Source organism: Amblyomma mixtum, chromosome 7 (genome assembly GCF_055824585.1).
Source record: "Amblyomma mixtum isolate Tamu chromosome 7, ASM5582458v1, whole genome shotgun sequence".
In the NCBI taxonomy this organism is placed as follows: domain Eukaryota; kingdom Metazoa; phylum Arthropoda; class Arachnida; order Ixodida; family Ixodidae; genus Amblyomma; species Amblyomma mixtum.
The window spans coordinates 60,604,419-60,627,470 of NC_143018.1; the positions used below are offsets into that span (position 1 = coordinate 60,604,419).

The window sequence follows — 23,052 nt, forward strand, 5'->3', positions numbered from 1 at the left end:
CCTACAAGGGTCGCAGAGGCTCTTTCCTTTCCTTCTCTCTCTTGCGATGACGTCGGGGACGACAAATCGACAGTGTTCAGTCAGGGCAGTATGACGGAAGGAAGGAAAAACGGTAACCCGCGGAAAGAGACCGTCCCATTCTGCCAGCGAATGGAACAATACGTACTCAAACAACGAGCCAATACTGAGCGGCGCGCACGCGGAGGAATGACCAGGAATGAGGAGGAATGACCCACCATGGCCTCGTGCGACACTCGTACATGTCCGGGTCGTCTTTAGGCCACTTCCGGGCTGGAAATAGGGTGAAATGCGGAGGTCAACGTTTTCACCACTGCGCCGTGGTGCTTTATTGACAGTAAGCAACTGATGATAAACTTGGCTGCGAAAGACAGCTACCGCTGATATTTCGTACGCGCCAAAAATTGTCAGTGTTTCAGCGTAATTCTTCCTCGTAAGCAGTACAGCAGTATGGTTTATATCTCCCCAGTGAAATGCTATGGATATAATGCAACATTGAACAAACTGAGTGCTTCAGGCAGTAGACCGTGAACATGTATACCGGAAGTGATAAAGATGCCTCCAACGTGAGCGCTACAATTCTTGAGCAGCCACTGACGAGATTGGGGTTTGTTTGGCCAGCCGCCACAGTTGCTTTCGCTGATCACACTTCCGAGGCTACTCAGCCAACCGTTATTTTGTTTACCTGAAACTAGCGGGAAAACTGGGGAACAAAAAGACTAAAGCTAAAACACAAGAAATGACGCTGAGCTTCAGAGCAGTTCAGACTTGACGAAGCACTCCTCGAATTCATATTGCTGTGGCACCACAAGGACAGGGACAGAGACAGAGTGACAACATAAGTGCTCACTAACAACTGACAAAATTTATTAAAAGCACAAAATATAGAGACAAAACCAATGGTTACATGCACAGTCATAACACGGTTACAAAGGTTACAGGCAAGAACACACGTTAAATCACGACGAATCTACCTGTTATCATAGTTTAGTGTTCTTTGAAGATAATCAACCTCGGCGTCAAGCAGCAGCAAGGATGGCGAACTCACGCATACATCTGCCGACTTCCTTATACGGAAGGCCTCCATAATCTCCCAGGAAGTCTTATCTTTATGCTTCCAGAGAACGCGCATTTCCCTGAACAACGGGGCACACTTGTAGCTTTTGACATGCTTGGTCAGGTGCGTCCCCAAACCCCCGTCAAGTGACCTGGCGTGCTCCTGGAGGCGTACATTTAGACAGCGTCCCGTGGTCCTTGTGGTGCCACAGCAGTATCAATTCGTACCAACTCGCCCAATTCTCAACCCTTTTGCACTCCTCGAATCCGGCGAACTAATGAACATGCTTCCATACGTAGCATAAAGCAAACTGATGTCACCATAATGAACCGCGAATTCCAGAGAACACACAAATCTGACAGACTTCGCGTAATTAGTCATCAAAGACCGGTTTCCACGGCATATTACTCGTGGGCTGATAACAAGCAAAAACAGACAGCTGCAGCCGGCTGATGTTCAGAACAGCGACCGGAAGTGCACTCACCGGGGAAGAGCCTGATGAATCCGGTGCTGCTGCAGAAGAACTGCCACGAGACGAAAGGGTCGACGACCCGGTTGTTCTTGAAGCGCGAGTTCATCCCCTCCGACCACTTGACGGCGTTCAGCACGGGTGCGGCTGCGCATGCCCGTAAAGGGAATGGAGCGGGGGAAGGGGGGGAGGAGCACATTTTCGGCCTGCTACTCCGCACTGAAGTCAGAGCAGAAGGAGAACCGGCTAACACACTACACGCTGTATTACGCAAGCGTTTTATTACATAGTGAACATTTTGGAACGCAGTCTTTTCCAAAAGTAACCAGGCTGCAAGGTTTGCTTATTGGCCGTATATTAAAGCTATTATGCCAGCCCTCAAGCTCTAAATCTCTGTGTGGTAAGGAGAACCCCTGTCCTCACGTTCAAAGAACTGGTTGGTTGGTTTATGGGGTTAACGTCCCAAAGCGACTAAGGCTATGAGAGACGCCGTAGTGGAGGGCTCCGCAAACTTCGACCACCTGGGGTTCTTTAACGTGCACTGACATCGCACAGTACACGGGCCTCCAGAATTTCTCCTCCAAAGAAATTCAACCGCCGCGGCCAGGATCGAACCCGCGTCTTTCGGGTCAGCAGCCGAGCACCATAACCACTGAGCCACCGCGGCGGCCTTCAAAGAACTGTTCGATGTTTAGGGAAGCCGCGAGGGCTCTCTATACGACTGAGAAGCAAACCATGCAGCCTGGTTACTTTTGGCCTCCACCACACAGATGAGAGGCTCGAATTCAGCGACTCTAACATAGTTTCCTTCTTAAAGTAACAGCACATCGTCGCTCTGCGAGTAGCAGTAAGAAGTCGAAGTTTAGCTCTTTAAAGGGACATTGGGGAAAGATTGAAGTTGGCCTATATCGATAGGCTACGGCATTCTAAGGAACGAGACCACTTTAACCGAAAAGGGAGCTTTCATAAGCTATAGAAGAGCAAAAACCGAAATGCGGGTGGCGCCATCGCCGGCCGATTTCGCAAGTAAACTGCGTGCGTCGACATAGTATATTGGGTGCGGATCCCAGAGGCGATTCATTCACTTCGAAACGGTAGCAATCAGTGCTCAGTGTAGCCGTCCCGAAACTGAATAGGGGTAACCGGGGTGGCGGGGAAATTCTAGCAAATCGATTTCCTCGGCCGCAAATCCAATTTTTCCCGTCATAAACGCGTCTTTTGCTGTCAGACGAATGTTGACATACCTAGAAGGTGCCAGAGTTTCAATGTTTATTGAGAACAGTAATTGGATGGAGCTGCCACAAAAGCTTCGCAGATAGAGAAAAATTCGTCCGGCTATAGGGTTTAGGGTAATAGGGTAATCTGTGTTAGGTGGTACACAGATTGTACACCACCTAATTGGCGTAGAATGTTCGGAGTGGTATCAAATGATTCAGCGCGTTACGGAGCATAAAATTACTAGTCAAATCTTATCATAGGAATGCGCACCGACGACCTTTGGTTCCCCAAACCATGAGTTCAAGAAACTTCAAACGCCCATTACGGCCAAACTAATTGAGGTAAGAAATTCGAAGTGGTATCAAACGATTTCTCTTCTTGCACTGTATAAGTTGGCATCAAACAAGTAGATATCCTGATAAAAGGAAAAATCTGCTCTTTTTCAATAACTCAAAGTGGAAACGGTGTTTGCCCAATGCTTTGACGGAATCCCCGAAGGTCGAGTAGATTGTTTAGCGATTGTCAATGAGTAGATTGTCTAGCATTACTCATTGTTTGTACGACATGCTGCATTCAGCTGTTTTGTTATTTTGTTTTGTTGCAGCGGTTATGTTAAGCCTCTAATGCACTATCTGTTCTCTTTTCGTGTGGATTATAATATATATTACAGGTCATTTTTTTGTTTCGTTTTCTACTTGTGCTTTGTTCTGTATTTATGTATTGCACCTTGGTGCTTGCACATTTTTGTTTTGCATTCTTGTGTGTCAATGCTCCCCCCATACGTAATACTCTCGACTGATGGCCTTTAGGGGTTTATTGAATAAATAAATAAATGAATAAATTTATAATAAAGGAGGAATTACTGTCTTCCACGCAGCAGTCGTCGTGCTGCGGAGACAGCAGCTTTTACTTCAGCCACCTGTTTTCGCTCACTTGTATCGAGTGGTGAAAATAAACATGATTATTATTATGATTATTATTATTATTATTATAACCAAGTGTTCCGATATTCAGCTTCTTCGAACTAACAGGGTAGAAGTTCGGCCGTTGCACATGATAAGGCTAGTCGCAGTGTGAAAACACGACCAAGAACCGGACACAGACAGCACCGTGTCTGCGCGGCTCTTGTTCTAAACGTCACTCTCCTGAAGGAAAGTGCAGGAGAGTGCAGGAGTGGGCGCAGCGTGGCGCAGTCAAGCACTCACATTTGGCATAGATGTTGGTGGCCACGTGTATGGCACTGTAGGTGAAGTTGACGTCGGCGTCGTCGAAACGCCGGTCCTGGTGCAACTCCATAACCATCCAGTCATCAGGGTCATCGTCGTCTTCTTTCTCATCGGGCACCTCGTTGGGCCGGTGTATCTTCTTGGCGTTGAAGTAGCGGAACTGCCGGACAAAGCAACGGTCGACGAGGTCAACCCTCCAATTTGTGAATCATCTTTTTCTATTGCCGCTTTTAAATCCTCCGATTGCTTACTCCTTTCTCGTAGCTAGACACATATTCAAGGGACGACAAATAACAACAGAAAGCTACTGTAAGGTACAGGGTTCGTCAAAAGTTCCCAGGCCACAGGGTCTGCTTTTCAGCAGCGTATCTTGTCACTTATGATAGCATTACAGGTGTCAAGCTTATCAAAGGCGAGAACGATTACTCTCCTATCCTCTACAGAGATTTTGGGCGCCGGGGGTGTCGTGACTGCCCGACTATCGCGCTCGAAAGTAGACCCCGTGGCCTGGAAACTTTTGACCAACCCTGTACCTACTGTAGAACACTAGTGTTGCTCACTAGAACTCAAGCATACCCCCAAAATTGCCGAGCAATTTCATAATTTCATTTTCATCATTATCGTCAGCCTAGCTACGTTCAGTGCAAAAGAAAGCCCCCACCCCCTCCCCTACCACAAATGTTCATGCAATTGAACTTGCGCTGCGCCAGTTGCGGCCACCGTATCCGCACTAACCATCTCGTCCGCCCACCTAACTCTCTGCCGCCCCCTGCTACGTTTGCCTTCTCTTCCACTCCGTTACCCTTAAAGGTGCACTGAAGAGGAATCTGAACTTGTCTTTTTGCCGCGGGAACTCGATCTACACGTTCCGAGCTTTCTTAGAAACTGCGATTTACTGCCCTGTGTGGCCGATTTCCCCAATTAAATCGAATTAACGTCCGGCTCCCGCCTTTTTTTTTTTTAATTCTGCCTCGTACGGTGGGCGGAGTCGACCAACGCGTGGAGTGCCTTTCAGCCAGTCCCGTAGCGGCTTGCCGCTCTGCCATCGGCGGAGTAATACGTAGTAGTCCGTAAGCAAATAGTCCGCGCGTATTTTTATTTCTGCGGGCTTATTTTGCGGCTATATTATCTGCGAATGAAACTATTTATTCACGGAAACCTAAAAAACAAAATAAAGCGAAAGCAAAGCCTCCACGGAGCTGGCTGCAAGGCACTCCACGTATTGGTCGACTCCGCCCACCGTACGAGGGAGAATTTAGAAAAAAAGGCGGGAGCCGGACGTTAATTCGATTTAATTAGGAAAATCAGCCACACACGGTAATAACTCGAAGTTTCTAAGAATGCTCAGAACGTCTAGATTGAGTTCCCGCGGCAAGAAGATGAGTTCAGATTCCTCTTCAGTGCACCTTTAAGGAACCAACACTTACCTCGCCTTCGCGTTACATGCCCTAGAAATAGTTGCGCCATGTTATATTTAACGTGTACCTAGCGCGCATCTCTACTACGAAGATATAAATGAGATGGTATGTATAACAAACAGAAGTGCGCGTCTGGAAACGACAATCGGTACTTACATCGATGTCTGTGCTGTACTTGTGCTCTCTGGCATTTTTCTCAGCTTCTTGTATCAAAACCTGCGTGAGAAGACGTAGCGGAAACGACACTGAGAAGGACTGGGGATTTTACCGTCACTGCGCAAGTAAAAGGTCGCGCTGACGATTTCGATTCAATTTCCTCTCGGGCCCAATTAGGCGTTAGTTCGATCGATACTGAATCGTACTGCATAGCACCCGCACGCGATTGGCGGGCAAGCTGATAGGAAATCTACGCTCAGTGCTCAGAACCAATCACGTCGTAAGGCCATTCGTTTGCCTGCCCGGTTATTGCCGATCTCAAGCAAAAGTTACTGCCCGCCACTGCTATATTTAAGGCGCCAGTCTTTTTGATAGAAGGAAGGTCTGTGTAGGGGCATGTACGAACAACGTCGGAACGGGATCGAAACAGGCCCAGGCAAAAATATGTAAAGAAAAAAGTTATCCGGACGATGTCGCCGTATATCTGGTTAACCTTACAATGCGTGCGGGCGACACCGTTAGAAAATCGTTAAAAACCAACGGAAACTTGATGCTTGTAGCACTTGAAGGTAGCGATACGTGTGGGTTATTTATAGGTTGGTTACATGAAGCCCCACCATATCTCTGTGCACAAGGACAGCGCCGGTTCGCTATTATTCGCTGATCTTTTGAATAAAGCCTTTTTTCGAACGCTACGCCCGCTTAATCTCGCAACTAATGGCGTCTTGCTTTTTGAGTACTCTCGTGGTTACCCCACTTCTTGCCCTAGATGCAAAAGCAGCATTCTAAGCAAAGAGTACAAAAAGACTGCTCTCCCTTTTTACGTCGCCATTTATGCAAGCAAAGTCCAGCGGTGCACCTGTAGTGGCGTAGGCCCTTCCAGGTGAATTCATCCTTTTTTGTGTGCGCGCTCCATTACACAATCTCGCGCTGTCCGGTAATAATGAACACCATGTCCCCAAAACTGAGGAACAGAACTGCTACTCCTCATTTCGGTTGGTTTTGGTTTTTGAGGAAAGGAGGGTTTTTTGAAAAGCCGGGAACTTTGGCTCAGTAGCCCGAGTTGCCGGGTTCGAACCCGACCGCGGCGGCCGCGTTTCGATGGATGCGGAATGCAAAACGTGCCCGTGCGCTGTGCGATGTCAGTGCACGTTAAAGATCCCCAGGTGGTCGAAATTATTCCGGAGACCTCTACTACGGCACCTCTTTCTCTTTCTTCTTTCACTCCCACCTTTCTCCCTTCCCTTACGGCGCGGTTCAGACGTCCACCGATATGTGAGACAATTACTGTGCCATTTTCTTTCCTCAAGAACCAAAACTAACCAAAACAAGTAATAGCAGTCAACGTTCATTCTTGTCCGCCCCGGTAGAGTCGCTGCGTCCAACATTCCGAGCTGATGAAGCTCTGCCTCGGCGTTGTCCACAGAATACCCCACCTTTCCATTCGACGGTTTTTTATTCGCTGATCGGAGCCAACGTCACTCTCTTTAAACCCTAACACGACCGCAGAAAAGCTTCTCCGCGTTCCTAAAACATAAAGAGCCCTCCCCCCCCCCCCCCCCCCCCCCCCCCCCCTCGCCACTCCGCTCTTATCCTTTACATAAGGACGGCCGGTCGAACCCCGCGAAGGGCTCTGTCAGTGCAATCCCCGCTTTGTTCAGCTCCACTCGGCCGGAACTCGACGGCGGGCCCAACATCACTTCGCAGGTTCAAAACCGCGCGCAGCGCGCAAACGGAGGAAAACAGCCACCCTAGATTCATTACCGGCCTCGTTGGCGGTTCCGCACAGACGCACACGGAAGCCAACGCCGCTGCGACACCCCTTTCACCCCGCTGCTATCGAGCGCCAGGGCTCCACGCGCGGTACGGACCGCGCCGGGGCGATCTATAATATGCTAGGCGGAGAAGAGGAGTAAACGGGGAACGCGTGTCGGTGAGGACGGTGGCTCGCTATAGCCACCCCCGACCACCCTCTTAACGTCCAACCTCTCTTACCACCCCCCTCCCCCTTCCTCCGTTGTACCTCTCTTTACCTTCCGTCTCTCTTTACCTCCAACACCCCTCTACCAACTCCCTTCCCTTACGCCTCGCGTCTGTTCGGGCCAGTGCAGTCCTGTTGCCCAGGACATGATCAGAGTGCACTGGTGCGCACTGGCAGGCAGGACGCGCGTGTTCGCGTGGTCCGCGCCGGGGCACTCTCGGGACAAGTGAGCCGGAAGAATGTTTGCACCTCGTCCACTCGCGAAAACAACCGCAGTGGAGCGGTGGCAATGCAGGACAGCGCTGGGCACGGGATGTACGGTTTGAAAACAGAACGCGTGCGATTTCGCGGTTTGTTCGGGTCAGCGTACGTAATTCGTTCCTCTTCTTCCTCAACCTCGTAGTTTTAATGCATGTGTGTGTTGATATCAAGCTTTGTGAAAGGCGCGACTTCATGCCAGCATGCGGTGATGTGGGTATGGTATGCCTGCGAGAGCTTACGACATGGGTCATTGCGCTGGCGTTCTTTAAAATCAACACAGGCGCTCATTTGCAAACAGACGCGGATTTATGGCCTCATGCACTTGAGATGTTGTTCGGGAAGATTGCAGTGAAAGCAAAACTAACGCATCAGCAGTAATGACGAGCAAGAGTATAGGTGCTGTCAAATAAGGTGTCGTCAAATCAGAACGGAAAAATTGCCCGAACCGCCAGACAAATCGCAGAAGAATAGCTAGGAACGTAGTAAGGAAATAACTTAAAATGGCAGAGAAAACGCCTATAACTAAGTGATTTTTTAAGAAATAGAACAATATAGTCACTTTTATTTACCACGAAAAAGAAACACGCAAATAAAATCCATCTATCCCTCCATTCACTCTAGTTTGGCTATAACACCTGACGTTGTAACAAGCAATGTGGAACAATGGCGGAAATGAATTAAATGACAAGCACTTACCTTAAGAGACTCCGTCTTGGAGGTGACCAGATTCCCCAGGTCCCTAAGCATCTTCTCTGTCAAGTGGGCGATGTCCTTGTGATGTGGCTTCGCCTTGAACTCCTCGAAGTTCTGCAAATAAATTGACACGGGGAGAAAGAAGTCACTTGGGGAGAAAGTGACGACAAACGTAAACGACGGCCGTGGTCGCACGGGGTAAGGGAATCGCCTGTAGTACTTTTGCAGTGGAAAGGCCTATGGGAGCATGTTGAAGCAAGCTTCTGAAGGGGAATCGCTTTAAACATCGCTTTTAAAAAAATCGCTTAAAAAAAACTCAAATAATCAAAGCTCAATACTTCGTTAGAACAACCCGCAAGATATCATCTAGGCTGTTAGTTCACCATAGTCAACAATTTGGGAACATGTGCCACTGAAATGCCACGGTCATGGTCAGGGTTAACCATTGTCCAAAGTTTAATCTAAAATTAAGAAGAATAGAATGTAGGAACTGGCCAACACCGGGTGATACATAGGAGCTTCCAAACCACCTTAAGAAAACAAATAAACGTGGCATTTCTTTTCTACTTGTTGCATAAATTTGTACGCAAGCAGTTTTATTGATCTTCGTGAATGCGCTGAACAGTAGTGCATAGGAAAATCAAATAACGCCACTTCTACGATAGTCCCCAGTGTACCTATCGTGCTTTTTCGATACTGGCTGCAACACAATTGTCTGTATTTAGAAAAAAAATTCACAAAGAAAAAATGCAGAAAAAAAAACACACACGAGAACAAGCAGTCAGAAAGTAAACGCAATCACCGAAATCCTTTCGGTAGCCAAGGAACAAAAAACAAAGCTAAGATGAGAAGGAAACGAATCTCTCTCCACTTAGATCAGCCCCAGACTTCCCCCATTTTCGTCCAATGAAACGTGCGGCAAAAACAAAATGCTAGAAACGTTTCCTCGCATCATTTTGTTTTTCTTTCTAGGTGCCGAGAATTATTTAATCCGCCGGGTTCATCACACCGAGGATGTTCGCAGACTCAAGAAAGGCTACAGAGGGGGGGGGGGGGGGGGGGGGGGGCAGTAGCAAAAAGCTATAAGTGCTGAGAGCCGTAACGCCGAAACGATTTACGAGGTTATTCAACAAACCGCCACTCATCTTTTTCCCTTTATTTTCTTTCCGCTGAGGGTTTATTCTTGCGGCGATGAACTTTAAGAACTTTTTTCTTATTTTTACTTTCTCCACGTTTCGGTACTCTCTGCAGCGGCCTAATTCATTTCGCACGACGATATCTTTGTGCGCCTAGGGATGGTTTATTTTACGATTTCTTTCTCCGCTTTTCCCTGGGGTTATTTTACCGCAGTTCGACGCCAGAAAAAACGTTTTATGCTACTGTTCCTCACACCTTGTTTGCTAGCTGAGGTAGCGCTAACTTCGCAGGATCTTTCACATTTATATTGTTGCGTGAAGAAAAAAAAACAAAGAAATGGGCAGTGGCGAATACCGCATAGCTCGTGCTGGGTCTCCAAGCCATTTTAATCACACCGCAACCACCCGTCATGTCGTCCTATGTTTTCGGCTCACTACCACGTAACATTTGGTGGAGCTAAGGGCGCCCCTCATCATCCTGACCCCGCAGATTCTGGAATCTGCGCCCTCTTTTCACCTTGCACATCGGCTGCAGCGTTCTAATAACAGGCATGTATGTGAAATCCTGCCACCGATGAAGCTTCCCCCCCCCCCCGGATGCTCTCCCAGGAAAAAAGAAAAAAAAAGAAGAGAAAAAAATGGGCCCCAGAGCAAGGTAGAGAACGAACACCTCATGCAAGCCTCCCTTTAGCGCTGACAGTTCCGTCTTATAGGAGCCTATCTTTCTCTTACAGCGCAAGCTGTTATTAGCACGTTGCTTAGAAATCCGCCGTCGGTGGCGTCCGCACAGCCCATCGCCGAGCACGCACCAGGCGGTAGGTGTCCTCCAGGCAACCACTTACAGGCTGCTCATGCCCGGGCAGCCTACGTCATCCAGTACGTCCTTCACCTCCCAGGACGTCTCGAAATGGGGCAAAGACTCCGAGGCCTCGGATGCGGCGGCCGCACGGTTACAGCATCTACGCTAGTATATCATTCCAATGTGTATGTATTTCTTCGCGATAACTAGCACGAAGAGGACGAAGACTTTAAGCGCTGTGTCCCCTTGTGTGTTCTTTACTCGCGCTTGAAATCCTCCACAGTGAACCATGATGAAGACTTCCGATGATTGGAGACGATTAAACTGATCTGCAATCATTTCTGCTTAAAAGTCGTGACCTGGCAAGGAATTCACAGCGGGGCGCCGTCTGCATAGCCCAGTGGTGAAAATACGATTCCCGGCACCCAAAGGTAAAACCTATCTCCCACCACGAGCCCGGTACCCACAAGTAAAATTGCACATACTCGTACCACCCAGTATAAATAAAAAATACAGCTCCAACAAACCAGCCCACCATCCGCAATACGAGGCGGAAACGCTGGCCGCTTCGTCAACGCTGCGATGATATATTACAGCATCCGTTCAAATAAATCATGTCGAATATGTCTTCATTTCTTCGTGATCACAAGCCAGCAAAGCCTGGGTCAATCATATTACTAAATGATAAGCAACCTGTGTTTTTGCTGTGAACACTTTGTCGGCGCCAGTTGTTTTGTTGTTCTGGAAGTGGTAACTTCGCAAAATACAGCCTATTATAAAAAATCAACAGCCACGATGCCAGCCACTGAAAGACAATAATGAGAACAAAAAAGAGTATCTATTTCATGACACGATGTGCAGCATGCAATATACCCTTCTGCAGATCAGTCGCCGTTGAGTGTTCAATTCCTCTTAACCGTTACGACAATTCTTATATCTTCATTAATTAAAACATTTCGGTTCCTCCAGGTGGCCCTCACAGCAACAAAAGCGGACACTGTGTCCAGACCAACACACCTGTCCTTCCCGTTCTTTCCTGCTATCTTTCTTTATCCAGCTCTCGCTGAAAGAGAATGTACTCACCTCTTTAATCTCGGTGAAATTCGACGCGAATAGACTCTGGTTGGAGATTTCTGTCCCGAAGCGCCACGCCCAGTTCCGGACACTGTAAAAAAAAAAAAGCCACAAGATAAATGGAATGAGACTTTTTTTATTTGTGACCTTCAGAAATAAACACAGCAAGCGTATGGAAACTAGACGAAAATACGCCATAATACTTTAACAGCGCCAGCTGTTATTAGCTCTTTCCTCAGTTTCGCGTTGTTGACGTCTGCGGCAGCAGCACACCTGCCTCGGTTGGCAGGCGGCAAAGTGGAGAGAGAGAAATTTCTTCTCCAGATTTAGAGGAGGAGGGAGAGAAAAAGTGGGACAGGGAAAGAGTGTGGAACGCATCGAGTGGTGAGGAGGACAACATAGTCGCCAATCAGAGTCGAAGGGTGGGAGAGTGGAGAGGGAGTACGGCACGTGACACTTCTACTGGTGGATTGGATCGGGAAAGTAGAGCGGCGGGACGGCGCGTCCGGTGAAGCAGCGTTGGCTGCGCCTGCGGCTTACTCGGCGAACTTGGCAGTGAGTCAGCACGCTGCTGCGACCGGCTGCAGCCCTGTATATAAGGTAAAAAGCGGGCGATACTGTACGAAAGGTGCTTGGTGCTGCCCAAAGTGATGCGTATTGCGGTAAATGCGCTCCGGCATTGAAGCGAAGCCTATTAGTTTCGGCCAGAATTATATAAAAATTTTCTTATCTTACGCCATCGCATACGCTCAGATATTCACGTTACACAGTCGCAATCATCCTGTGAGTGAGTCTGTCCTTTTTTTTTCGTAAAGAAAGCACAGGTTGATTTTCCAGAACCTCGGCCGTAAGAACGAGGCTTTTCTGCTTAGGTTTACTACAGGAAACTCGGCTGCGCACGAAAATAATTACTAAAATTCTGAAAACACAGCACGTGAAATTTTTTCAGTGGGCAAACTGGAGCAAAAGCCCATCAAATTTATCGAGGGTGGCGGTCCAGCTTTTAGAAGATGCTTTAACTTTCAACAGGTCGTCCTGACTCATAAGGCCTATTTTGATCGGTACTGGGGACATTTCTCAGTATCGTTTTGATTTTGGGCTTAAAATCCGTTCTAAAAAAAGGTGCACGCACACCGTGCTACGCTTCGATTACCCTACTGCATAAAATATTTCAGGGTATTCAATTATGCAGTAGGCGCGGATTTGGTCAAAAGAGTCCATTCCGCAAACTCTAAGCAGAAAGGACTAAACGGAGTAAGGTGTCCTCTATTGCACACCTTTTTACAAAGGGTGTACGCTAGAGGACAGATCACTCCGTTCTTATTCCGATATAGACTCGAATCTGTCAGGAAAGCATGAGTCTCGTCTTTACCTCTAAAGACCTTAGTGGCTTCATAGGCATCGAAGACGATCAACTACACTGCTGAAAATTAAACGTGGAGCAAGGCAGCAATGTGGACTAGTTGGTTGTACAGCTGTATGTGCTCTGTGGCTGTATGTGGTAGTTGGTGCGTAGCGCGTTATTGCCCTCAAGTAAACGTTGAGGCCTGGTAACTTCTGATAAACCCTTGCACCTTCTCGTAGAGCTTATCTTAACGGAGCTCCAATGAAGTCCAGCTCATACAGCGTTGCTTGTGTTAGGGACTCTGGCCCCTATTCACGCAGTTCGGCGTCCGCATAGCTGCGCATGAGCACAGTATAAACAAAGATGCAGAGAAGGGGTACACTGACTTTGCACAGGTGCGCATGCGTGGACCTGAGTGGAGCGACGGGTAAAAACCAGCGAATACGGGATGTAGTAGTGCGATGCATTTCGTGCATTTATAATTTTTCCTTCGCTCTGTGTATGCGCTCGCCCATAGAAAGTGCTGAAAAATGAAATATTCGCTCAGGAGCGAGGCAGTTTTCAAAAACAAACCGGGAGAGCCCTTCTGGTACCCTCCCATCATTGCACGTTTGCAGTAAGGACTACTGACACAGGCCTAGCAAGGTTTCACGCATTCGAAGTGACGCCACGCCATCTCACGACGCTCGTTAATACGAAACACCACGCGTGGAAGCTAGTCGATTTCATGCACGGGGGGGAGCGATTTAGATTACTACGCGATGCACAAGATGGCGCTGCTGCAGCTAATGTTATCATTTTTTTCGCTGACCTGTCCGCGGCGACTAGCTGTCGCTCAAGGCGGCGAGAAGTTATTTCCGCGACTGGCACACCATTTAGCCATAGCGTTCCCGTGAGTCCCCGCGCACCGGCAGTGTACGTGTACGGCGTGGTGTGTGCCCTTGCGAAACCGGAAGCTGGAAGTGGCATTGCCGCGGGCCCACGAGGCGTCGTCATTTCCGGCGACAGCCCGTGGTCGGGGCTGTCGTCGCGGGCTGCATAACTACCCCGCAAGACCGGAGCGAACGTGTACCGGTTTTTGCCACGAGCCTGCGTCCTCACTCTGGGAAAAGAGAGGCTGCTCCTACAAACTGCTCGTGAACAGCGGCTTTAGTAATTACCGTCACGGAGTCTCACCATCTAGAACAACTATTAAAGGGACTTATGATAACTCCAGCCAACGTTTTATCTTGGTAAAAATCTATTCTAGTGCGTTTTGTTTTTCTGGCTATGTTAATGTTTGTTCGATCGCAAAAGACGCACTTCGTTACGGGGAAAATTGGAATCGTAAACAACAATTTTTTCCTCCAATGGATGCAATTTTGTGAAAATATGAGGACAACGACAACAAAACGAAGTTGACCTGCAAGGATAGGCAACGGCATTCTAACACATAAGACGCTGTATTCACTGAAAGCTGAGCTTTTACCAGCTAGCAAAGGCCAAGTAAGGATGTAGAGGCGTCACCATCATGATCCTATTCCACAGCAAAACTTCATGCGGGGAGTGTTCTTTCGGGCGGGTATCTCAGAGGCTACGCTAAACCGTCGTTTATACCTCAACGGTGATAACGGAGTGCCTTTCGGTGCAGACGTAACGAGTTTAAATTGACATGCGGGAAAAAAAAAATCCCGAAATTTTGTCAGCAACAACCGCGTATTTTGAGGTTGGACAATTGTGAGCACACCCAGAAAACGCTACAGATTCAATTTTCGTAAGAGTAAGATTTGTATGAAGGCGTCTCCAGTTTGCCTTTTCAGGCAAAAAAACGAAAGAATTTACTTTGATCATCGAGAGGAAGTAAATGTTGGCATGGCCTAGCCCCAGAGATCCGGGCAAAAAGTCTTTTGACGTCACCGCAATCGCCTCAGAGAACGGCCGATGGCAGAGATAAATGTATTTTATTCCTTGACCATTTTCATTCTATATAAGGTACGTTTTCAGTGGCCTTAACTTCTTTTTGTAGTAGAACACGGTAGTCTATTAACACAAGACCCCATCAATTGGTCGTTTGTGTTCACGTGACGCGTTTTCTTTGGAATTACCTTTGCACGTTGTGCCGTGTAATAGTGCGCAGTCCGGGGTAGTTACGTTCTAGTACGACCACCTAGGGTTCTTCACCGTGTACTGTGCGATGTCAGTGCACGTTAAAGAACCCCAGGTGGTCGAAATTTCCGAAGCCCTCCACTACGGCGTCCCTCATAGCCTGAGTTGCTTAGGGACGTTAAGCCCCCATAAACCAAACCAGTTTGAAAGTCCAGTAGAGTTCCGCGCAGAAATTCTCGGAACCTTATAAACTCTGAGACAATCCCTTGTTTCAAGCCAGAGGGATTTGCACTATCATAAAGGGAACATGAAGTCAGGTTATATTAATTCATCTCACTGAAAGCTTCAGCAGTGGTGCCCCTGAAAAATAAAACTGTAATAATTCACGTTTTATGCTTAAGAGGCGCTGTATATCAGAATCCAGCGATCAAAATTCGATCACCTTGAAATACGCGCAGGGCTTTGTTGATAAGTCATTTGACACATGTGGCCGTGACAAAGCTTTTGCAGCGACAAATTAAATACCCAGAGATCAGTCGCTGCAAAGCGTGTAAGCTAAGACTCTCGGTATCACCCCCAGTCAAATTGTAAGATGAGCACAGAGCGCTCGTACGTAGCATAGACGAAGTTGTTTTCTGTCGTGTCCGGTCGCTGTGTTGAATGCAGCGAAAGACGCACACGGTACTTTTAGACTTCGTTTATTTAGAGCCGATGAGGGTGCGACCAGCGTCGACCGAGGCAGGAGCCGAACTGGCCGCCCGAAGAAAGGAGGGAGTGGAGAAGCGTCCACGGCAGGGAGTGGCTTCCCAGAACAGGAGGAGGGTGCGGGGGCGCACCGTGGGGGGGCATCCGGCGACAGCGTGCGACGAGGGGCAAGCGGTCGTTAGGAGGGGATGCGAGTGGTCGTTAGGAGGAGGACGCGGGGGCGCACACACACAAAAGCAATACGGGGACACAACACTTCCTTCCCCCTTAGAAAGTTGCCTGGTATCGTGCAGGGGGTCGGCGCTCACGCGTGGAGGCGCGCTGGCTTTGTGCGCTCGGGGGAGAAACACTTGTAGGCTGGCTGTTGTTCGCTGTGTCTCCTAGGTCTGTCCTGGGCGAAGTCTCTTCTTCCGGGAAGAGGTGCCAGGCTATGTGGGAAGATGGTGCACGTGCTCTCTCCGCTGGCGGACAGCTCTCAGACGGCGTCGTAAATCTACGCAGCTGGTTGAGATGTCGGCGTGCTACTGTGCCATGTATGTTGACGAGCCAAGAGCGCAGGCCTATGCGTCTGACAATTGTAGCTTCCTCCCAGCGTGGCTTTTTCAGAAACTGTCGGGCGAGGACGCGCTGCCCCTCATTAAGCGTGCCGCAGCGCGGAATTGCTTTTTCTTCCCGGAACGTCTCTGCCTTTGGCTCGGGGAGGATGGCTGTGAGCTGGGTTCGCATTTCACGCTCGAACATCATTTTCGAGGGGGTCTCGCCTGTTGTGCTCTGAACCGTCGTGTGCTGCTTGAAGAGAAAGCGCGCAAGGCGGCGCTGCAGCGAGCCTGTCTGATCTCTTTCAAGGGCGCGTTTTAGCTCGGCTACGTAGCGCTCGGCTTGTCCGTTTGTCGCTGGGTGGTAGGGGGCCGATGTAACTGATGAGATCCCGTTGTCGCGATAAAACTTGAGGATCTCCGCAGACACAAACGGTGTTCCGTTGTCCGACACTACCTTGCGCGGCAGGCCGAACGTTGCAAATAGTGATCGGAGGTTGTCAATGACTGCTGCCGAAGTCGTCTGTCCCATTTGCCTTATCTCAAGCCACTTTGTGTAGGCGTCTACGACCACAAGGAAAGTGCAGCCCTCAATTGGTCCTGCAAAATCAATGTGCAGTGTGTGCCATGGTGTGTCTGGCTTTTCCCATTCTGGGACAGGAGCTTTCGGCGGGGCGCTCCGGCTGCTCTGGCAAGGCTTGCATTCTCGCACCACTGTTTCGATGTCGTTGTCAATGCCAGGCCACCACATGTAGCTTCTGGCACACTTTTTCATTGCAACGATGCCCCGATGTCCGGCGTGGATGAGAGACATAGCTTGTGCGCGTAGTTCTCTCGGCATCACAACTCGGGACCCAAATATGATGCAGCCGCGATGGGTGCTCAACTCTGTAGCTCGCCTGCGGTAAGCGTCGAAGTTGTCCCCTTTGAGTTTATGCACGTTGCCTTGTTGAACAGCTGTGTAAACTAGCCGGAGAGCTGCGCACTTCTGCGTAGATGCTGCAACTGTGCCTGCTGTAAGCGGAGGTTCTGGCAGTGCTTCGAACATCAGAACGTCTCCTGGTGGAAATGGTTCGTCAACAGTTGCGTCTAGTGGCAGACGGCTTAGCGCATCGGCGTTTTGATGTTTACCGCATATCATCACGCCTAGTGGAGAAAACCAGTTTCTCCCTAGAAGGCTTGATCCTGTGCCCTTCACAACAAGCAGAGGTAGCGTATGGGTCTGGCCGTTGTAGTTAACCTGCACGTTGGCAGAGCCCAATAGTGGCAGATTCTGTCCTGACCACGTTCGCAGGTGCGTGTCGTCTTGTTGCAGGGCGGGTGCGTCAGATGGCCATGAAGTTCGGAACGTGTCCTCACTGATCAGAGTACAGGCTGCGCCGGAGTCCACCTCGAACTTAATCAGCTGGTGATGTACGCTTACTTCTGTAAAAATCTTCGGTCGCGTGCCGAGATTCATGGTGTTCAGGTCGTACAACACAGATGGTGTTGCTGATGTTGTTCCATGGAGATCAGATAGCGGCGTATTCTCTGAGGCGTTGACGCTGTGATTAGGCTGGGAAGGTGACTTTATCTTGGCAAGTCTCCGTTTCGTAATGCATGCTCTTTCGATATGCCCTCGCTTGTGGCAAAAATTACACGTGGCTGACTGGAATCGACATCCCTGGGGGTTGTGTTGGTCGTCACACCGCCAGCAGCGTTGTGCCTTTTTGACCGATTTAACAACAACAGAAGGCTTGCGCACCTGGTTGCTTGTCTGGTGTACCGGCTCGGTGTTCCGGCGAATCCCTCTCTGCTGGTGACCGGCGCTCTCCGCTCGAACGGCGATGTCGTAAGCTTTGCTGAATGTGAGGTCCTTCTCAGCGAACAGGCGCTGCTGCAGTGACTCGTCACTCAGTCCGCACACAAATCTGTCGCGTAACATCACGTCCAAGGGAAGCATGGTGGTGTTAGCAGAAGAAGCTGCGTCTCCCTCCTGCCCGGTAGCTGTTGTCGACAGCGTTCCAAAATTGCAGTCGGCAGCGAGCTTCTTGAGCGCGGCTACGTAGGCGCTCACAGTTTCTCCTCCCAGTTGATCTCGTCGTTGGAAGCGAGCCCGGCTGTAGACCTCGGATGGCCTTGGGTCGTAGTTCTTTTGCAGCGCTTTTACGATGTCGTCGTAAGACACTGCCGCTGGTGTGCTTGGCTGAATAAGGGCGCAGACAGTATCGTAGGTCTGCTCCCCGCACAGCGTCAGCAGGTTGGCCCTCTTCAAGGCTGGGTCTGTGATGTTGTTAGCTTCAAAGTAGAACTGAAGGCGTCCAACCCACGATGACCACGATGAGCCGTTGAATTCTGGTATCTGATTGGGAAACCCTCGCGTAGCCATGGCTTGTCAATAGCGTTGCGTAGCGCGGGTCGAATCCACTTTCTCGTCGCCACTGTCGTGTCCGGTCGCTGTGTTGAATGCAGCGAAAGACGCACACGGTACTTTTAGACTTCGTTTATTTAGAGCCGATGAGGGTGCGACCAGCGTCGACCGAGGCAGGAGCCGAACTGGCCGCCCGAAGAAAGGAGGGAGTGGAGAAGCGTCCACGGCAGGGAGTGGCTTCCCAGAACAGGAGGAGGGTGCGGGGGCGCACCGTGGGGGGGCATCCGGCGACAGCGTGCGACGAGGGGCAAGCGGTCGTTAGGAGGGGATGCGAGTGGTCGTTAGGAGGAGGACGCGGGGGCGCACACACACAAAAGCAATACGGGGACACAACATTTTCTAAACAGCTTAGCGTTTCCACAATCCACAATTTAGTACACAGCTCATGAGCGTCATTTAACCAAGAAATGAACAGCGTACAGTGCCTTAAGTGGCACGCTTATGACTGCACGGAAGACATAACTGCTTAGTCCTCAGCATAGCATAACGCAAGTCATGTGCGTAAGTATCCAGATGCATTATGAAAAGAGAAACTGTATGGAAAACCTAATTATAAAGCGAGCTCTAACAGAGACGCTGGTACTATTCCTGCTGTAGGGGCCAAGCTTCCAGCTGCCTCTTTATGCACCGTGAGCAGGTTCTGTTGAAGTTCTTTTTTTTTTAGTTTCAGCATTCACGAGAATAAAGCAAGCAGGGGTTGGTTTCTAGACTAGTTTTCAATATTTTTTTCCCTATTTATTCTCTCTGCGAAGGTATACATATGTCCAATGCAGCTTATTATGCATACTCTATGAAATAGATGAAGAAAACAACAATCAGAGTTAGAAAAAAAACAACGCTATGAGGCACAATGCGAATCGCACTGGCCAAAACTTCACCACAATTGCTTCATCACAAAGCAAAGTTCTCATGCCCGCTAATTTCTTGGTTGAAACGCTTTAACAAATGAGCTGATAACCTTGAATTCCAAAGGACAGCAGGGTGAATGGTAAGGAAAGGTTTGAAAGGCTCTAGACTTTCGCGTCACCCATGGCCTGAAAGATGACAACAGACCTCCCTCCGTCAGCTCATCATAGGACGAAACTGCCTCCTGTAGCCCAAATCTCAAAGAGCGCTCTTAACGATTAATCCTTCCGCGAAAAGAGCGCGCTGGCAAAGACGACCTCACTGGTCTAGTTTTCCACCTGTAAAGAGAATTGCAAATTTATATTCATATTTCAAGTAGAAAGTAATTAATAAAATTCATGAGCAAATAAAGGGCTAACTTACGCAGCTGTATCAGCTAAAACTGACAGGCAAGCTTGTTTAGCAGCTGAATCTTGCTTGCCTTAAATGCTTAATAGGAAAAAAAGGCGCTTCTATAGTTTTACCATTTGCCCGCTATACAACCGTCTTCATCGCCGATGTCATAGGGATTTCAAATTCCATACAAAGCATGCCATTCGTCTAGCGTTAAACCATCACATCGGATGGTTTACAACACCAGACAGCGATTTCTTTCTTACCTCTGGCTTATCTTCCAACGAGGCTGCCATCATCAACGAAAGAATTTATCGTGAAATTTTTTAAACAAGCGCACTCCTACCTAGCCTGACGCCAGAAGAAGTCATTCGTAGCACCGCTAAGTTGGATCAATTGAGGCGCCCCCTCTTGGTCGTGAAAATCACTAATAGGTAACCTTAACCAACTACATGAGACTGGCAGACTCTGAGAAAGCCATTTTTGCAGCTGAAATGATTGAAGCTTTCCTCCTCGCGACACACGCATTGTAGCACAAAGTGCACACTGAAATAATCACTGTAGCGCGCCACCCGGGTTTTATCGCGACAGTAAAAAAGGAAAGACAAAATAGGCGTACTCAGCCCCATAGCTAATGTTATATTATAACCCTTCTAAGCGTAGCATTCCAACATCATAGACACTATTCGACGCTTCTTTCTCGAACAAACGTCAAGCTGGTATCATGGCGGAAAAGAACCGCGTAGGCACAAAATGGCATAATACTTTCTTAACATGAGTCGGCATAAACCGATGAAATTGTAGCTGCAATAGTGCAAATAAAACAAGTAATTACCGATCAACTCCTAAAAACAAGTTAGCTCCAAACTCTAAACTCTAAACTAAAGACTCACGACCGGTTCTCAGCTCATAAATGTGCCATGTTTTAAAAACATGCATATTGTCTTTGAGAAAACAACTGCTGAAACAATATAATTGAAGTCAGTTCAGTAACAATGCCATATCAACCGCAAGCACTGTCTCCGCTGCATGATGCACTGTGCTGCTCATCAGAAGGTGCGCACAGCCAGCCGCACGCAGACAGAGATTGTGAAAACGATCGGCCGTCCACTCCGCGTAGTCGCACACATCCGTGCCGCCGGCTCATTACCAGAACGGTGCAGGGTAACTTGCCGAGGACTCGTAAAAAGGCGGGCGGAAAAGACCCGTACGGCTTCCGCTCAGCAGGAGCGGCATTGGCGTGCCGAGCTGCGATGCCAGTGCCTAGGAGCGCCCAACTGCCTGCTCTGTTTTGTTTTTTGCACACGTTGAGTAGTGCTTTGGGACATAAAATGGGAGAATTATGCCTCATTTATTCTTCGTTTTGTTCGCTCGGCCCCTCTTACCCAATCCCACCCCTAATCTGCCTGGAAAAGTGCCCGCTACGGCGTGGCTAAGTCACCTCCGACACCCGTACACCGGCCGCCTGGATCACACGCAGCAGCTCTCGCCTGGGCTCAAAGCGAATTTCCCAAAGCAGACGTGCGTATACGATGCGGTTAACACAGATGCGGGCTCCATTTTCCCATCTTCCGGCGGAAATAAGACTTGCAGGTGACACAACAGTCCATCCTGCTACCTCTGACGTGGAGAGAATCCGCTGAAGCCGATTCGAGCATGCCTGGAGGCCGCATTGAGTGGAGTTCGCACTGAAGTCGAGCCGAGTACGCTTTGGAATCGAATCGAGTAGGCTTTGATAGAGCGCGCCTTATTTCGAGTCGGGGACGCTTTGGAGCATCATCAAGCTCTCTTTGAGCTGTGTTTGAAGTCGAATCGAGTGCGAAGATGAGCATTATATTGATGCGCCGCGTCACCTGCTATATTCCCCACTGCACAAGAAATGAGAGCTTACTCATTGCTTGCGCATGGCCCTTGCCGCTGCTGCGTCGTCGTTATCATTTCCCGTTTTCTCTATTGGCCATTTTGCATCCATTTTTTTCTTTTTTTTTCATCTTCCCAATTGTAGAACACGTATTAGCCCAGCGTATCAATGCGACAGCAATAAAAGCCTCCTAGGAGAAAAAAAAGTGTGTCGTCGGTCATAAACCTCTCCCATTGGCTGTATGGAAGTGACGTCATCAGAGCGGAAGTGATGTGACTTCCGGTAACGGCATCAACCGTTTTTGTTTCCATCACACTGCCAACACATAGGATAATTAGGTGTCCCTGTGATTTTCTTTTGGCGCATACCTTGATATTGTATAGGCCACATAATCAACGACGCACCTAACACACGACCATTCAGGCTTGAGCAGTTGCTCTCGAGGCCAGATCGTGTCGTGTTTTGCGGAGGCTTCCCCATAATCGCGTATCCACAAGTACTGTTCGTAGTACGATTATAACTTTTATTGCCTGAAGGTATCAACGGCACTAAAAAACTTGCTAAGTACTTCTCATTGCTTTCCAAACCAGCCGAAGAAGACCATCGTCATCAGTTTCCATAAGCGCTTGACAAAGACCTTTCTGAACGAATTAAAAGCCTGTCAGACTCCTCTATTTGTGACTCCTCAATCATCTGGAATATCTTGCTCGCAAATGACACCATCACCTTTGTCTCTATCTGCGTTCTTGCTAAAATGTTTAATTCTTTTTTTTTGCCTTCCTCTCTAGAATGTTCGCCCCTCCGAACCACGTTCGCAAGCTCATTAGAAATACTATCAGGACTGCTCTGAAATTCTGCGAGCAACTATTTCGTTGAGTATTATATCAATTAGAATGCGACCTTCTGAAATTTCCTCTACCACCAAACAGCCAAGTGCTTCAGTGGCGGCATAGCAGTTAGGTATAAAGACAAGTTCGTTTCCCATGTCAACAAAAACCGATTCAAGCGTTTCTGGTTAAGATGGCGCATTATAAGAAGGTTTTATTTCGGTGCCATTATGGGCCCAATACTTGTGAAAAGGGCAGAGAGCATGGACGTGTAACAAGCGGAAGCATTCCGCGAAGGTTTGTTGCTCTTGTGACGCGAATTTCCGACCAATAATTCTGTTGACGCTAAACAACTCTTATTTAGCTCTTAGTTATTTACCCTTGTAAATAACTCTGCTGTGTTTCAGTTTCTACCCTGAAACACAGCTCGTCTCTCGAGTTCAGCCGTCGAAATGGATCTGGCGGTATCATAGATAACTCTGCTGTGTTTCAGTTTCTACCCTGAAACACAGCTCGTCTCTCGAGTTCAGCCGTCGAA

At 48.7% G+C, this 23,052-nt stretch overlaps 1 protein-coding gene across 1 annotated transcript in view; it reads right to left on the bottom strand.

Moving 5' to 3' along the window:
• LOC149336230 (voltage-dependent calcium channel subunit alpha-2/delta-3-like) overlaps positions 1-23,052 on the bottom strand; it is a 168,980-nt gene that overhangs the window by 64,934 nt on the left and 80,994 nt on the right. Inside the window, exons 2-7 of the mRNA XM_089552755.1 lie at positions 11,516-11,597; positions 8,501-8,611; positions 5,563-5,622; positions 3,968-4,148; positions 1,560-1,691; positions 237-291 (exon numbers count right to left, since the gene is read on the bottom strand). Of these exons, the coding sequence (XP_089408881.1) occupies positions 237-291; positions 1,560-1,691; positions 3,968-4,148; positions 5,563-5,622; positions 8,501-8,611; positions 11,516-11,597 (621 nt within the window). The remainder of the gene's footprint in view (positions 1-236; positions 292-1,559; positions 1,692-3,967; positions 4,149-5,562; positions 5,623-8,500; positions 8,612-11,515; positions 11,598-23,052) is intronic.